General features: G+C 41.7%; 1 protein-coding gene across 1 annotated transcript in view; it reads right to left on the bottom strand.

The window, feature by feature from the left end:
- ATP8A2 (ATPase phospholipid transporting 8A2) overlaps nt 1-18,372 on the bottom strand; it is a 250,069-nt gene that overhangs the window by 4,278 nt on the left and 227,419 nt on the right. The window contains exons 29-33 of the mRNA XM_083498877.1: nt 16,299-16,421; nt 13,319-13,397; nt 8,500-8,561; nt 7,707-7,763; nt 2,643-2,750 (exon numbers count right to left, since the gene is read on the bottom strand). Coding sequence (XP_083355003.1) covers nt 2,643-2,750; nt 7,707-7,763; nt 8,500-8,561; nt 13,319-13,397; nt 16,299-16,421 — 429 coding nt within the window. The remainder of the gene's footprint in view (nt 1-2,642; nt 2,751-7,706; nt 7,764-8,499; nt 8,562-13,318; nt 13,398-16,298; nt 16,422-18,372) is intronic.

The following is an 18,372-nucleotide window of genomic DNA, read 5'->3' as shown; positions in this document are numbered from 1 at the left end:
GTTGGCAGTTTGAATCCCCGCAACGGGGTGAGCTCCCATTGCTCGGTCCCTGCTCCTGCCAACATAGCAGTTTGAAAGCACATCAAAGTGCAATAGATAAATAGGCACCACGCCGGCGGGAAGGTAAACGGCGTTTCCGTGCACTGCTCTGGTTCATCAGAAGCGACTTAGTCATGCTGGCCACATGACCCGGAAGCTGTACGCCAGCTCCCTCGGTCAATAAAGCGAGATGAGCGCCGCAACCCCAGAGTTGGCCACAACTGGACCTAATGGTCAGGGGTCCAGTTACAACCTTACAAAACTGTCTTTAGAGTATTTTCTAATACACAGGAATGGGTTTTTATTAAAATTAATTTGCTTGGTTCACTAGAACTGCTCTTCTCCCTGGATGGTACTGATACAGAACTACTCTTCTCTCCAGCATATTTGGACAGGAGGTGTAGGAAACAGCCAGTTAGCGAACGTAAAAGAAAGCCGCCTAACATCAAGGCAGAACAGCTCAGGTCCATCCAGCTAGCTCTCCAAGTTCTTCCCAGCTCTACCTGAAGATGATGAATGGCAGCTAAAGTTTCAGCAAGGATTCTTTGTAAGTCTTACCTGGCAATGCTGGAAACTGAACCTGGACCTTCTGCATACAAAACACCTGCTCTCCCACTGTGCTACAGGAACCCCATATCTTTAGATTTAAATGTTGTCCTGGTCCTATCTTGCTAGAATGACACATTTTTCATTTGGGTTTACTCCCTGTAGTATTTCACCTTTCATTTATTAAATACACACATACACACATATATCCCCAGAGTCTCTTATTTTTCACATTCCCATCAGACTCCTGAGTGGTTTTGACAGGCTCATTATTGCCCCCCACATCCCATTCTCCAAAGGTAGAACTCATGGCGCCGAAGGGGAGAATTTCACCACCTGGAACTCAATAGATGTCGAAGGAACAAATCCAAAGCCTCACTAACATTTGAAGGGTAAGTACTCCCTTTTGGATATGGTCACCCAGTGATTTATTTTACAGATATATTTCCAGCCCCTTAGACAAGTCAGAGAAAAATAATACTGGAAAAACTGGGTACTTAATCAGAAATGATATGTAATGTGGCTTTAGTAAACATTTAGTTTGCAAATGGTATTCTGTAAAAGAAACCACAAAACAGAAAATCATATATGGAGAGGATCGGTGCCTTTTTTCAGGGGGTCCTCAAGGGTACGCAGTAACAGCACCTCTTTTTCTTTTGTTAAAATGTGTGGCACTTACTGTAACAACTTCATGGTGAGTACCTGTTTTTCTAGGGGGGGGGGGAGCACTGGAAAGGATTAATGTATGGCCAAATCCTGATCACAGATGCATGCTCGTAACTGGGAGAAATGCAAGTGTCTGATGTTGAACATATCGCCCAGGATTCTACCCACCAGAACCGCAATATCCTGCCTAGGTGAAATGCATTTTCAAAGGAGGCGTCAAATGAAAAAGAGCAGCGATGGCACCCAACTTTGCCTTTTTGTACTTCCATTACCGTTTCTTTCAGCAACATTTGTACTGTGGGTGCAACATTAGGGGTTTACACTAGGGGTGCAACATTTATCAATCAATTCAGATCATTGATTAAAAGCTTGTCAAGCAACTAAATCAACACCTAGATTGATCAGGTAACACAACAACAATAATAATACCAAGTACTTATTAAAAATTGCAGATAGTGGACACCATCTTAGAAAAGTAGTTGCTCTTTCACTAACACGGAGGAAGGAAGAAGTATCTGAAGAAGTGTGCATGCACACGAAAGCTCATACCAAGAACTAACTTAGTTGGTCTTTAAGGTGCTACTGGAAGGAATTTTCTTATTTTGACGGAGGAAGGAGTGACTCTTCTAAAACGTATTTTCTCCCTTCAAGACTACTGCTTCAGTCACAGTCAGACTAATGTGGGTATAATACATTAATCAGTCGATTAAAACTCATTTATTTGGACTAATATTTCTTTAACTAGCCACAGTCATAGTGATTACATCTGGTGCACTTTTAATTTGTACTGTATACCAATAGAACTAACCAGCGTTGAAGGACAACAATGGTGTCTGTGGTGATGTCAGCTACAATCCTGTGCATACTTTACTGGGAATAAGTCCCAGTGAATACCGTGGATTTACTTCTGAGTAGATATGTTTAGGGCAATCAAGCCCTTTCACCCAGGTTGGAGTCCCACTAAATACCATGGATTTATTCCTGTGTATACATGCATAGGATCATGATATTTTGCCTGTTCATCTAGGGTGGAAAAAAGTTCTATACTTCTTTTAACTGATATCATCTTAACAAAATACTAATATTAAAAAATAGGGTGGAGAAAAGTTACGGCCTATTTTGATTTAGATCTCATGTAATCGACTGATTTTTTTTGAAAGAAGTGCATTACTTTGCACATCAAGGATATTTTTTTTAACAAAGTTCAAGTAACCTCAGAGTAGAGCAATCCTTTTGAAAGCAGAAACAAACCCACAACCCAACAGCTTACTTAAATGTGGATGATCTAATTGGGAGCTCTAAACTATTCACTTCTCAAAGTATATTTGCTCCTGAGAAAACACACACACAAACGTGCTCTTTTGCCACTGTGGAGGAACCCAAGGACTGACCTGCCCCAGCATGTCTGGTGCAATCGGAATGATGGGCCAGATGGTGGAGTAGACGCCGAAGAAGACCAGCCAGAGCAGCATGCTTCCCCAAACAGCCAAGTGACTGAACTGCAGGGAAAGAGAAACAAATCAAGACACACAGCACAGCCTCCTCCTGCCCCCACACTTGACTCTCAGGTATTATTTTACTTCCACCTAAGGCTTTTGTCAGTCTCACTCCGGGCTGTCTAACACGCTTTATTTTCAGCCAGCAGCAAGATTGATTAAACGGCTTGGAAGAATCCTGTGTTAAAAGCCTTTCTCTGTGAAATGCAGCACATTGTTTTCAAAGCTAGCTTATCCCAGGCATTTAAAAACAAAACAAATCCCTAACCAACCACGTTCCCCTGTCTCCAAGAATCTAGCTCAGAGGGACAGGGTAGGAGGCAGCAGAGGTAGGATTCACCCAGTCTCTAGTGGGAGAGGTGGCAGTAAGGTTCCCAAACATTGCTCCCTTGGTTCCACAGCCTCATCCCCCAGTGCTTCCCATGAAAAGAATTATTTAGCATTAAGCTTTGCACAACACGCCAAGGATAACACAATAAAATCCAAAACTGTGACCATTAATTGCACATTTATTTAAAATTCAATCAAAACTTTATGCAGTGGTACCTTTGTTTACGAATTTAATCTGTTCCAGAAGTCCGTTCTTAAACCAAAGCATTTTAAAACCAAGATGTGCTTTCCTATAGCAGTGGGGGACTCAATTTACAAATGGAAAACACTCAACAGGAAGTGAAACATGTTCTTATTCTAAGGCAAAGTTCACAAACCAAAACACCTACTTCCAGGTTTGTAGCGTTCGCAATCCAAGTTGTTCATAAACTAAGCTGTTCTTAAACCAAAGTACCACTGTAGTTTAATTAATGCAACAAGATTGATGAACTTGATCCAGTGATCCCAGCGTCTGATAGAAATGTATACTTCCAGTGCCGTCAAGCCACCTCAATGACTCTTCGCAATCTCACACCCCCGGGTTGTACCACTTGCTTTGTGAACCACTGGGTTAAGTGCACTGGCAGAGCCAGTCCAGTGTTCCCAGCTGTGTGTGTGTACCACACTGACCTTGCTGGTGCATTACTGCTCCTCTTCTAACCCCTGCCCCACCCCCAGTAAGGAGCAGTGATAAGCTGACCATAGGTAAGGTGGGCTATAGAGATGCAATTTAGAAATGTAAATGCAATAAATTTAAACTCAATCCAAACCAGTGTGCTTTGGAACACACCCAGAATTACACCTAGATGTCAGGGAAACATCTGTATTTTGAATATTTATAACACACACACACACACACACGTCACGCTGGCTTTTGTGTTAATCTTTGGAAATACAGAAAGCATTTTTGACACCAAGTTTTTCTTTCCCTTTTTTTGGTTCAAGTATGTCTATATCGTACTTTGGCTTTGGTGTTAATTTTTGGAATGGTAAAAAGCATTAAGCAGCATAATGTTTGCTGTCTCTTTCCCTTAAAGTGTGTTTGGAAGAATAATAGCAATACTCGTTTTCATTTTTAAAAAAAGTATTTTGAAAACAAGCGTTCTTCATCGAATGGACCACATGGGACCCACATCAAGCTTTGTTTATTTTTAAAGCCCTCGGACAGTTTCTGAAATTCCTCCCTGAAAACAATTCCTCCCTGAAAACAGTTCCCAAAGTTTCTAACAATAGTAAACTAAATCAAAATCACCATCATGATTAAGGAGTAAAACTGCTAAAACATACAAAACCCCAATCACTATAACACAGTAAACACTGACAATTAAGAAACCACACACATTTCTTTTAATTCTGGAAATTCCCGCAGTGCAATCCTATGTCCACTCAGTAGCAGAATCACAGAGTTGGGGGCAGGGGTGACCTCAAAGGTCATCTTATCCAGACCCTCCTAATGCAGGAAATCTGCTATGAGTTAACTGAAGTTCAGACTGGCATCCATTGGCTGGAACACCAACAGTGGGCGGAGCCAGAGCTGATGACAGGCAGAGTCAAGTGCTTCCTTTAAGCAAGCAAGGGACCACCTCTTCTCGCAAGGAGGCATTAATCACATCCCTGGCCCAGCCAGCTGTCCCCTTCCTACTAGTTGTTATCAGCCCAGAGGGGCAAGAGTCCAGAGCGCAAGTGGTTGTTGCCCTGACCAATCCAGGCACCTTGACCACACCCTCAAGCCTTACTAACTGAAACTCATCCAATATAGCAGGACTTGATTGCTCTGGATGCTTCTCTACCCCCCGTCGTCTCCACCCCCATCATTCAGCCCGGACACTGAGGTCCAGCGCCGAGGGCCTTTTGGCAGTTTCCTCACTGTGATAAGCGAGGTTACAGGGAACCAGGCAGAGGGCCTTCTCAGTGGTGGCACCCGCCCTGTGGAATGCCCTCCCATCCAATGTCAAGGAAATAAACAACTATCTGACTTTTAGAAGACATCTGAAGGCAGCCCTGTTTAGGGAACTTTTTAATGTTTGATGTCTTATTGTATTTTTAATATTTTGTTAGAAGCAGCCCAGAGTGGCTGAGGAAACCCAGTCAGATAGGCGGGGGATAAATTATTATTATTATTATTCTCAATATTCATCTGCTGTAATGGTGGAGTCAACATCCTGTTGGATGCAAGCGATTTTATCCTTAGAATGCCTGACAAACAAGTTGCAGTGAGCTACCGTCGCAGCGAGCTACCATAAAAAGCCACAAAAATGTTAAAAACAGGCATCAGCTAACCATTGGGGAAGGATGTAGTCTTAATTGCCTGTAAAGGCCTGGCAGAATAGAGAAGTTTTTTTAACAGGCATTTAAGAGTTGGCACAGAAGGGGCCTGTTGGGACAGGCAGGAACGGAAGGCAAGGAGACCCACAGAAGGTGGAGCTGAAGCCTTGGCCAATGACAGCGAGAACCAACTAGGTGTAGCTTTGCCCCCATCCTTCTTCTGGCTGAGTTCTACAAGGGCAACACTGACACTGAGGAGGAGGAAGCGGACAGGTAGAGTCACATCCTGGGCTGGTTGTAAGCAGGAAGTGGAGGCTAAGGGCAGGCTGAGGTTGGTGAGGCAGTGCCTCATTTGTCCTAATGTATCAGCCTTTGCGGCCCAGTAGCTTTTCACAGACCACATGCAGTTGCATAATGCGCCGTGGCAAAGGGCACTGTTTTGCTCCAGCATAATAGCAAACAGTTCTGAACTTCCGTGCATGTCGAAGAACATGCAAACAACTGGAGACCTTTCTTCTCTGCTGCACTGAGCAACGGCTACTGTGTGCTCCCCCCGAATTTATTTATCCAAGCGTTTCATTTCCCTCTATCCTATCCTCTCATTCAGCAGCGAGAGTTTCTCACTCCTGAGACTAAACTGAATGTAACCAATCCACCCGATGATGGAGGTGAGGCTTAAGTCGGTGGCACGCTCTTAATACTTCTCAAGTGCTCGGAGGAAGTCTTTCCCAGAGTGAGTAAGCCACAGCTGAAACAATAAGGCTTGCCAGAAATGGTGTGTGAGAGACTGGGAAGTGGGCTTAGAAGAAAAGGCAACTTGGAAAAAAAAAAGCATGAAGGAAGCACACCTACATATCAAGTTTTTAAAAAAGAAAAGGAAAAACACCAAAGTTGTTTTTTTAAATACTCCCCAAAATTCCTCTCTCTCTTTCTCTCTCTCTGTGTGTGTTTCCAAATGCTTCACCAGAGCCTTTTTGGGATGAATCCTGATAGCAGAAGGTCAGTAAGTGTTGTATTTCCAGTCATGGGGAGTAGAATTAGATAAGAGAAGCATCATGCTATTCAGCATTTAGTAAGAATTAAAAAGGCACCGTATACCTAAGTAATATGATTTGTACACAAATAAACTTTTTGAAAGGGCGGGCTTAGACTGGTTAGGCTATATTTGAAAGCAATGCACAAGGACTTATATGAAAGATATTTCATTTTCCTTGAGGTTCACCCTCCCTTGTGGAAAAGGCAGGGAGCAATGCAGTTGTGCCACATACTTGCTATGACACATCTTTTCCCCGAATTCAGTATGATAAATAACCCAGGAAAACACCTCACCTCCTGGTTTCATACCGCCAGCTCAAATTCCTCTTCTACTCATAAGCACATACACAAACACACCATTTACCACAATTTTAATTCCCTGTTATGGTATGCTGAAGGGAGTTAGGATGCTACTAATTTCCATAAGTGATCCGAAGTTATGCACAAATCAGCTGCCTCCCCCTTCCGTGTCATCAGAGCAGAAAACCTGGGAAGTTTAGCATTCACCTAGGCATATGCCAAGATATCCTTTTTTCCCAGTGGGGATGCATTATATGTAATCGGTAGTGGCCAGTGTAGTGAGGCAGAGCAGTGAAGTTGCACTCCTGACACTGGTATTGCTGCAGCTCACTGCACAGGGCTAGGGAAGGGCAATGAGCACGCCAAGGCTATATGGACACACTGGAGGAGCCCAATCTAACATTCCCACTTGTGTGTCTGCGCACTGCTGTCCTTGCAGTCACCTTGCTCCCCCGCCCTTGTTCAGGTAAGCTGCAGCGATGTCAGTGCTGCAAGATCTTACCCACTACACCAGAGGCCACAGTGCAGTAGTCTTTTGTAGACTGCCTGTACTAGCATAATACACAGTGGCAAATAGCACTGCATTGTGCCCCTGTAATAGGAAATCGTTCTGATATTTTGTGTGTGTCAAAGAGTATGCAAACAATTGGAAGGCTTCCTTCTCTGATGTGCTATATAAGTACAGTGGTACCTCAGGTTACGTACGCTTCAGGTTACAGACTCCGCTAACCCAGAAACAGTGCTTCAGGTTAAGCACTTTGCTTCAGGATGAGAACAGAAATCGTGTTCCGGCAGCGTGGCGGCAGCAGGAGGCCCCATTAGCTAAAGTGGTGCTTCAGGTTAAGAACAGTTTCAGGTTAAGAACGGACCTCTGGAACGAATTAAGTACTTAACCCGAGGTACCACTGTATAATAGATTCCTTCCTTTTTTTTGCTCAGTAATATTAGGAATAAGGGGAGAGTGCTGGTTGAAACATTTCTAATACTTACTTTTGTCCATGCTGTGGTTTCTAAGCCAGCTTTCAGACAGACGGTCACCACAACATACTGCAGAGGTAGAGGGAGAGAGAAATGTTAGGAAAAACATTTAATCCCAGCATGCATTTCCCATTCACACTTGCTTCGCCCTCTCTGGCTTTTCAAAAAGAAAGCAATAGCTGAACAATGTAGGAACCAGGTGCCGTTTTACTTTTAAATGTTGCAGTGTGTTCAATGCATTTCAGAAGTACAGCAGGGGGTTTAAGGAAGCTGTTTACAAAATGGTGTAACACATGTCCTGATGGGAATGCCTAGAGATCCTGGGTACAACTGGCATCATGGGAAATGCTCAGACCAGTTCAGCCAAGTGGACAAGGTCCAAGTCTGCACAAGATGGTAAGTCAAACAATGGGACTGTGCAAACATGCTGGCTCTGAGAGAGGAGCTCACATTTGATTTGCTCCTTCTGGGTCATTTTAGCTTAGTGCAGCATGGCAGCTAAGCCCAGGTTTGGCTTAGCATATCGTTTGAACCTGGGTATGTGGTTAAGGTTCATGCAACATATCGCAAAACTGGGGAATTCACTCCCAGAAGAGGTAGTGATGGCAACCAACCTGGATGGCTTCAAAAGAAGATTAGAAAAATTCATAGAAGAGAAGGCTATCAATGGCTACCAGCCACAATGGCTATGTTCTGCCTCCACTGTCAGAGGTGGTATATACTGGGGAATACCAGTTCATGGGAAATTCTCAGCCGCACCAACAAAGACCATGTGCAGTATTGTGGCTGGATTTTAGCAACTTACCGTATAAACTATATTTCCAACAAACAGGTAGTCTACACTCTGGCCACTTGCAAATACCGCGTCTGGAAAAAGAAGAAGAAGATAACAAATATTAAATATTTCATTTGCCCAAGGAGATATTATTGTTTTTTAAAAGGCTATTTAAGATTTTCAAATGGTTTGAACAAAATTAAGTAAAATGCAACCATGAGCAATTTTTAAAATATCATCTCAATTCACAAAATACCTTAAAACTAAAGAGGAGATTGGGTTAAGAAGAGAAAAAGAGCGGGTGAGCTAAAAAACAGATTAAAGGAAAAAACATTAGAAAGGTGTATGTAAACATGCCAGCTCACATTTAACTGGTGGCGCAGCATGAACAACATCATTCCTTTCTGCAAAGGTAGTGAAAGGTAACCAAGCGACTGGGAAACATTCAGCATGAGCCTGAACGCACTTTTAACAGCCTGATGTGTTTTTGAAACATGTCTCCTGGATTTCTCTTTGTAGGGAGGATAAATTTTGCATACTGGGTTTCTCAAAGCTCTTTCAAAAGCAGCGCATTGGAAGCAAATAGTGTAATGACTGTCTTGGCCAATGCTGAAGCTATTAAATGTTCAAAAATAGCGTACACACACACACACACATCACCATTAGGAGTTGTTTGAGCAGAAGGGGGAATTCCTGCCAAGAACGAATAATCAAAATATCTATAGGAGATGAAGAATTCCAGTTACCACATCATCTTCGTGCCACTGTGCTGCATACAGATGCAGTCCTGCTATATGTGCTTTTATTTTAGATTCCTTTGAAGTGAGGGGATATTTTTTACCCTAAAGGTTACCAAAAGAGAGAAGAGAAGCAAAAATCCTCCCTTTGGTGCATATAGCTGCTATCTTAAAAAGCTATTGGAGGGTGTTAATGGCGAAAAGGGACTGGGCATCTTATATTCCAACACCCTTTCTCCTGTCTGTAAGTACACAAAAAAGGCGAATACGTGTTAATTTAACATATGGAGGTGCCAAACTTGGCAATACTTCAAGTAGCCAAGTTTATTCGTGCTTAGTTCCTGCTGAGGAAAAAAGAAGAAGGGCTCCTATGAAAAAAGGAACACATGGCAGCTGTAGGAATTCTCAAATTAATCCAAAAAGGGCTGTAATTCAGAAGGATTACACAACCATCTCGCTTCAACATGGCAGCCAGCGACACACGTCTGCCTAGGTGAGGCTGATCTAAAGCAGAAACCTAGAGCCACAATCTGCAAGGTGATTGTTGCCTGAAAGAGGGAGTTATGCCCTTGCTTGAATGAAATAATGACGACAACAAATTCATCATTAATTATCATTTTATCATGGTTATTATTACCGTTAACATGCTTTAAGTTCTGCGTTTCGATCTAAAGGTTTTCAGGGTGGTGCCTAGCAATTCATTAAAATTTATTAAAACGCCCAAATCAATACAAGGGCTACAAACTTCAGACATAAACATCTCAAGAAACCCAGACAACTGAGCAGCAATCTGTCTCTTGTGCCAGCCAAAGCCATAAACTGGAGAAAATAAATGTGTTTTAATCTGCCACTTAAAAACAGATACTGTAGGGGACAACAGTGATGACATGGTACTTCCAAGTCACCAGGTGACAGACCCCAGCAGCTTCATATAGATATTAAAAAGCATCAGCGATTGAATGCTAGCCTTTGGGGCCCAACAGCAGAAAAGTGTTGTGGAGCAGAGAAGGCATTTCCCAATGTTACTCTTTGTTATTGGTCCTGCAGTTCAGAGTGGAACCACCCTAAAAGTGCCTCCAGCTCCCAACCCACAGAGCTGATCCAGGAGGGTACATCTGTCAATACTGAATACTGCTGAGAAATAAAGAAGAACCAACAGGGTTGCATTCCCCTTGTCCCTCTCTTGATAGCAGCAGTCAATTTGGGTGATCAAGGACATTTCCATGGCATATCTGGGCTGGGAGTGAGACTAAAATGAGTCTATATAATCAGCTTCATCCAAACATGCTTGGAGCTGGCCACTAACATCTCAATCAGCTTGCCCCAAAAAGTGACTCACCATCGCCTCCTTCAGGATGGTTGTGAACACCCCTTCCCTGAGAATTAGCGACTTCATGGTCACAGCATCAGTCTCCATCAGCTACATGGGTCTAGTGTTTTTAACTATTTATGTTCTAGGGCAGCGATGGAGAAACCTACTGCAGAGTGATTTATCCACCCACCCATTCATTCATTCAATACAGCAGGGGTGGGGAACCTGTGGCACTCCAGATATTGTTGGATTGCAGCTTTTGGCATCCCTAGTCAATGGCCATGGTGGCTGGGGCTGATGGGAGTCCAACAACCTCTGTATGGCCAGAGGTTCCATATTTCTGCTCTAGAGTCATTTTACACACTGACCAGGATCCAGAGAACTCTTAATGTGAATTCAAAACATGGAAAAAGACACAGCAGGGCTCTCTTTCTCTGGCACTCATATGTGTACCTCATCACTGGAGATAGGCAAATCTGTCAATGTTGGTTTCTCTCTATTTCTCTTTACCAATCTTAAGTTCTCCATGTTTCCAAATCAATTAGTGAACTACTTTTTTAAAGAGCCCTCCAGAGAATTCATTAGCATTTTGAAATGAATTTATCCCAACATGCACGTGTTTATAAGCAGTTTTGCCTAACACATACGTTTGCAACCAAATTTTCCTTAATTTATTGCATTTTTGTATGTTATTTTCACCAGTATATGAATCTTTAGGGACACTTTACCCCACTACATGCATTTTTGCGTAGCTTATTTGGCTTGAGAACTGCATTGCAAAATTCAGAGAAGTGCAAATTTCAAAAAAGTGGCTGTGTTTTGGTTCTCCTTTGTTTCAGAAAGTGAGAATTGGGTGGGTTTTCCTTTAGGTGCTGAATGAATCAAATCCCACCCACCCACCCAATCCCTGCTCATCACCAGCCTATCCTGATATGGTATAATTGAAGAATGTTGCTCATGCAATCACATATGTAGTGTGTAAGTTTTTAAATGCCATGAAGAAATCTGGTTAAGTCCAAGTACATTTGGAGAATTTCAATGTCAGAGTTGCATCTGTAAGTTGTATTTTGTAATATTATGACCTTGCACTTTTGAAATCCCAGGGCCCTACAAAAGAAGAAGAAGAAAAAGAAGAAGAAGAAGAGGAAAAACTTCCTACAATTGTCAGGGATGGTCAGGATGTGCTGTGAACACTTATTTGTAAGACTGCAGAAGCACTCCTTCATTGCCCATATGCACACTGCATCCTAAAGAGCTCAAGAGGTTAAAGGACATGTATTTCTTTTCATCTGAAGTTTTAAAAAGTGTTCCCTCAAACATAAAAAGGGATAAAAGATCTATATCCACCTCTCCCTGAATAGCAAAGCAGCCAGGGTTCTTCACTTGGTAATGTGTTGGTCTTTGAAATTATTTATTTATCGATTCCAATTTAAATCTCCAACACATCTCAAGACGGCATCCTAAAACCAGTAATATTCTAAATGGATCTAATAATTAAATTCATGACTAACATGAAAGCTGACTCTCAATATGGAAAGGGGAAAAAAACTGAAGTTTAGGAATAGGGATAAATGCGTATATATATATAGTGGTACCTTGGTTTGCATACGTCTTGGTTTGCATACGTTTTGGATTACAAACACGTCAAACCCGGAAGTGCGTGTTTTGTATTACAACCCATTTTTTGGGGGGATTACGAACTAAAAATTTTTGGAGGCCCTATTGGCGAAAGCGCGCCTTGGGTTACAACCTGTTTTGGTTTACAAACGGACCTCCAGAACCGATTACAGTTGTAAACCAAGGTACCACTGTAATTATATAACTCTGGCTGCATTCAATTACATTGAGTTAACTGGTCATTTTTATGGAGACTTATTCAAAAAAGTATATTTGAACTTCACAAAGATGAGCTTCTGTTAATTGACTAAAATGAAATCCCATGCCTTAAACTGCCATCACATGCACACTTTCCTGGGAGAATGCCTCATTGATCTCAGGATGCCTTATTTTATATGCCTGTTGTCTTTGTCCATGGAGTTTTCTTGGCAGGGATACTGGAGTGGCTTGCCGGTTCCTGCTCCACGTTTGGACAAAACTCTCCACTATGACCTGTCCATCTTGGGTGCACGGCATAGCTCATAGCTTCGCTGAGTTATTCAAGCCCCTTCACCACAGCAAGGCAGTGATCCATGAAGGGGATCACTCTTGAGAGTCCCATGGACTGCAAGAAGATCAAACCTATCCATTCTTAAGGAAATCAGCCCTGAGTGCTCACTGGAAGGACAGATCCTGAAGCTGAGGCTCCAGTACTTAGGCCACCTCATGAGAAGAGAAGACTCCCTGGAATACCCTGATGTTGGGAAAGATGGAGGGCACAAGGAGAAGGAGACAACAGAGGACGATTCCTCCTATCGACAGCCATTCACTCAAGAAATTGGAATAACATGCAGAAAGCCAGCACAAAATGGAGTCTTCATAGGATCGGCCTACTACATATACAGTCCTTGTAATAATCACATTAAAAGAGCAAAAGGTTGTGTGAATCAATATTAAATCAATGCAGCTGCATGTAAAGACCCCCTGAATCATACACTTACAATCTCTGGGGGTTGGGAAGTGCTATCTACCGAAGGCTGCATGCAGACAGGGTAGATTTGGAAGGTCACTGTTGATAAATGTCCGAGCTTAGAGGCTGGTGGTCTGTCTGCCATGATTAATTTCCTAACAACCTGTTGTGAACCGCAATCACATTGGAGCTGGGCCAGAAAGGCTGACATTCAGGAAAGAATGAAGCACTTACCATGTTCCAGGGCTTTTAATGGAAACCAAAAGAGAATGATGGAGTGGATCAAAGCATTGATGCAGTGACCCCAGAACACCTAAGGAAACAAAACAAGAAAGTCAGGGGGGGGGGCGGACCAAACTCTCAAAGGCTGTTTAACTCCCTATCAAATGATTCACTACACACACACAAAACATTAAATTTTATTTTAAAGGCTTTTTTTAAAAAAAGCAATACCACTAAAGCTAGTATTAAAATTCAAAAATCGTCAATCCAAATGGAGGTCCCATCTGCTATACAGTGGCACCTCAGTTTTTGAACATAATCCGTTCTGGAAGTCCATTCAAAAACCAAGGCGCAAAGGGCAGTCTGCAAATTCAATAGAGAAAATTGGGGGAAAAACTCAGCGGAAGCCGTTCGACTTCCAAAGCGCGTTCAAAAACGGAAACATTTACTTTCTGGTTTTCGGCGTTCAAAAACCAAAATGTTCGACTTCCAAGACATTCGAAAACTGAGGTACCACCATACATTTAAAGCATCACTATGCTACTTTAAGCAGTCATGGCTTCCCCCAAAGAATATTGGGAAGTGTTGCTTGTTAAGGGCATTTAGGGTTGTTAGGAAGCCCCTATTCCCCCCACAATTCCCAGAGTTCCCTGGGAAGAGGGGTTGTCAAATTATTTGTCTTTTAATTTTTTTTTTAACTGCATGGAGACCCAGAGACTGCAGTCCATAATAGAACAGAGAAATGGGATATAGATGTAAGAAAACAAATAAACAATCATTTCTGAAGTTATATTTCTTGGCAGAGGGGAAACATCATTGCAGTTATGTTTTCTCTCTTTCTTTCTATTATCCTTTCCCCACTTTAATATAGTAATGTGTTTGTATGTTACGTTGGATTCTTGTTTTCTGCTGGTTTCTCCATATGGGAAGACCAAGGGAGTCATAAGTCTAAAAACTCAGGGCCAAAACTAGATCTTGACATTTCTATGCACAAATGCAGTCTGTGTTCATGTTTTTATTATGCAAGTAGAAATTGTGGGAAAGCCCAAGCAGCCTCAGGACTGGGCAATGAGAGGAAGGGGTGCTTAACTCTTTCGCACCCTGCCAGTCCTGTCAAAAAATGCCTCTCTGGAGCTGCTATTTGCATTTCAAGGGAAGCTCCCATTGTCTTCAATGGAGGCTTCCCATGAAATGCAGAAAGGGATAGAGTCAAATCTCTTCTCCCTACCTCCTGTGGTCTGAGGCTGCTTTAATTGCATTAAATTCACATCATGTCAAGTTGGAGCCTCATCATTTTGGGGTGGGGGTGTTAATGAGACTCCCTAAATTTGATTGGTTAAAAAATATATTGGGGTTATAAAACCATTTTCCAATTTCTTAAGTATCTCCCCACATCAAACTGTTGGGTATGCCCTGTGCTACTACACAATACAACTATTTTTATGAAACTATATACAACTATGTTGAATGCTTCAAGTTAACCATGCAACCAGTTCAGACATTTAGCAGAATATGAAAGTAAAACGCTGCCTTTACTCTTTTTTTCCGCCAAATAACCATGAATAAAATTAAGTTAACAGGAGCAAAAGACACACCAACCCTTCTTCATAAAACCCCAACATCCCAATCCTAAGTTTGTTTTCTTGAGAGATGGACATTTGGTGCTTCACATTCATCCCTTGAAATCTTCTGAAATTCTCTGATGAGCACCACCTCAGAACTTTTCTTTGTTTGAACCATACACATTTTGTTTTAAAAATAAAGCTTTGAGTGTTGAAGCTTTGTTATTATGAATAGGTTAATAAAACAAGAGGGCTGAGAGAAGAGGAAATTCTCTAAAATATGAAAAGAAAATATGTCAGTGTAATTTTACCTGCATATCTCCCTGAAACATCTTTTTAAAACCTCAACCTGACAGGAACAATAAAGTCATCTCAATATTTTCACAGAATCTCTTGAGGGGTAGAAGCCTTAAGGAAAGGCCGGCAGGTAAAAGAGTGGGAACATTTAATTACAAAACATGAACATTGGTTATATAGCATGTGCAGGTCCATAGAAGATGCCACAGAGAGGGCACATTGTGGAGCTGATTCATTAACATGCAGGTCTAGGAGGTTCTCTGTAATCTATGTGAGTTCTATGGTGAACATTCTAATTTGGAACTCTACGCATAACTTTTTGAACTCAATGCAGATGTGGCTTTAAATCAGTGCACGTTGGTTTCTACCCATGCTACCAAAGGACTTAGTGAGCTGGATGCATGTCAACTCAACACACTGAACACAGCAGGAGATCAGCTTCCAGCACACCATCGGAACTGGGTGCCAAAATACAAACCATGAGCTCAGCACATAGTGTGGCTGCCATGGTCTCAAAGGGTAACGAGAGCCAGCTCTTATAAGTCAACATTCATGGCTTAAATTAAGCCAGGGTTTACAATGGCTTAGCTTTTGAACTTGTTACTAATGCTTAAGTTGTCCTGAAAGTCATGAAGTAATAGTTGAGGGAGGGAAGACTTTAAGTATACATGGGTACACTACCTTTCCTTAACCTCTGAGTGAAATGCAAGCAGCCCTCCGAGAACTGAGACTTGGCATGGCTCATTGGATGAAACATGCACTTTAACTTGGGATCTCTGCGTTCATTGGCTTCTTGAACACAAAGCTCCCTGAGGACCAGCTCATATGTGATATTAAAGACTACAGGTAGTGAAGCCTGCAGTGGCTTCCACGTACAACACCCACTTACAGGATGATACAACCACCAGCATCCCTGACCATTGGCTGTGCTGACAAGGACTGATGGGAGCTGTAGTTCACAAAATATAGAGAGCACCATGTTGGCTATTTCTGCTGTTGACCATTAAGAATTAACAATTTCCAGCTGCACAAAACTGGGAGGCCACAGTACAAATTGAAAACTCAGTTTTAAACTAAAATGCAACCCAAATGTTTTCTCCCTCTCCTCCCCAAAGCAAAACATTGCCTCTTACCCTGCTATTGAACCCATCAGCATTTTGAGTAATTTTGTAGAGCTGGGGAAACCTAAGCATGTTGTCTTGCGTGCACGACCGCTCAAAGATTCCCAAGGTGAAGGGAGGCAATGCCGTGAAAATCTAGAGAAAACAAAGGAAGTAATTAAAAACAACAAACCATTAACTTTATAAACAAGCCGCAGAGCATGCTTCGTACCTGGGAGAAAATCCTGACACTGTTAAAAACAATAGCAGCAGTTCTGCTAAATCACCAGTGCTGAATCTGAACTGTACAGTTCAAAGCACAAGAGCTTTCACAACTGGAATGCTGGGAACAGCAAAGCAAAAGGCTGCCAGTGATCCAGTGAGCGAGCTCCATGGCTGCAGGTTGGGTTTCCTTGTTGCTGATGACAGAAAGGGTCAAACAACACATGGGTTGGGAATTAGGAATGGGCAAATATGGACAACAGAAAAACTGAAATTGATAATTCTGTTCTGTACATTTCCACGCCAGTTTGCAATTTTTATTTTTAAACATCCTCATATAAATTCATCAGCATTTGGGTGCAAATTTCTCCTAATATGCACGTTTTTGTATGCAGTTTTGCCTAATACAATTTTTGCAAAGCAATTTTCCATAATGCATTTTTTTCTATGTTGCTTTCACTAATATTTATATGCACACTTTACTCCTAGCACATGCACATGACACATTATGACTGGAGCACGGCACAACAAAATTGAGAAAAAAATGTGAGTTTCAAAGGATGGCTGTGTTTCAGTTTGCATATTAGAAAGTGCAAATTAGGTTCACTTTTAAATGAGAAGTGAATCAGATTTCTCCACCATTCCTAGTTAAGAGACACAGGGGTCTGCAATTGTAGTAAGCAATGGGACTCCAAAATGCGTCTGATGCCTTGGATAATGGCCAAAAGGAGAGCAGACAACCATTATCACATATTTTAGAATATGTGAAGCAAATGAGGATTGATGACCTCAGCCTCATTCATATAAAGTCAAATGACCTATTTTTATTTCTTGCAAATTTATCATTTAATTCCAAAGGATTTATATCCTTCCTTTCAACAAGTATTTCCAAGGCAGCTAGCAAATGTTTTAAGTAAATGCATGTTTAACAGCCAAAGGAGCCTGTGGATCCCATGGAGTCTAAATCAATCTTCAGCTGTTCTTCAGGAAAGAATCCAGGAAGGAAGGAGGCAAAGATAACATGAAGTGCCTGCTCCTGCTGGACTATCTCTTCCTCCATTCCAGAGGCATCTACCACTAGGTATCCTGTGGGAAAGGGTCCTGGTGAGTTTCTGTTTTGAGTTTTGCCACGTTCAGACATCACGCTAAACCACAGTTTTAACTTCTTGTAGAGTCGTACCTTGGATCCAAAGTGCATTGGAACTTGGACCTTTTGGCTCCTGAATGCCGCAAACTGAGAAGTGATTGTTCCGGTTTGTGAATGTTCTTTGGAACCCAAACATCTAATGGGGCTTCCACAGCTTCTGATTGGCTGGAGGAGCTTCCTGCAGCCAATCAGAAGCCACAATTTCATTTTCAAACATTCTGGAAGTCAAATGGATTCTGTCTGACTTCCAAGGTATGACTGTATATTTTAATGTATTGTATCCCTCCCCTCGATTTTATGGTTTTATTTTTTTGTAAACTACTCTGATGGTTTTTTAAAAAACAAAAAACGTTCAAGCATTGCATAAATGTTATTAAATAGATATTTATTAAAGTTTCAACATATTACAAAAATAAGAAAAAAAAGAAAGGGAAAAAAGGGGGGGGGAAGAGGAAATGAAAATGCAAGGTAAAAACAGTTAAAAACAGATCAGTCTTTCCATATCTTATCTTTCATTTGCTTATTTCCCTGACCTCCTCACACCTCCCTTTTTTGTATTCCAGTTCAATTTAGTTAATTCAGCAAATCCTTTCCCTCTTTGATTTTATCCTAATCTTTTATCTTAATATATTATAACTTTAGATTATCACCTGTTAACAATCCATTTTTACATATTCCTTTATAACATTGCTGCTAAAAACCACTTAACTTCAATCCAACATCATTCTAACATTCATT

This window comes from Podarcis liolepis (assembly GCF_965112155.1).
Source record: "Podarcis liolepis genome assembly, chromosome: 4".
Lineage (NCBI taxonomy): Eukaryota > Metazoa > Chordata > Lepidosauria > Squamata > Lacertidae > Podarcis > Podarcis liolepis.
This window is presented reverse-complemented; position numbering and strand designations above follow the sequence as displayed.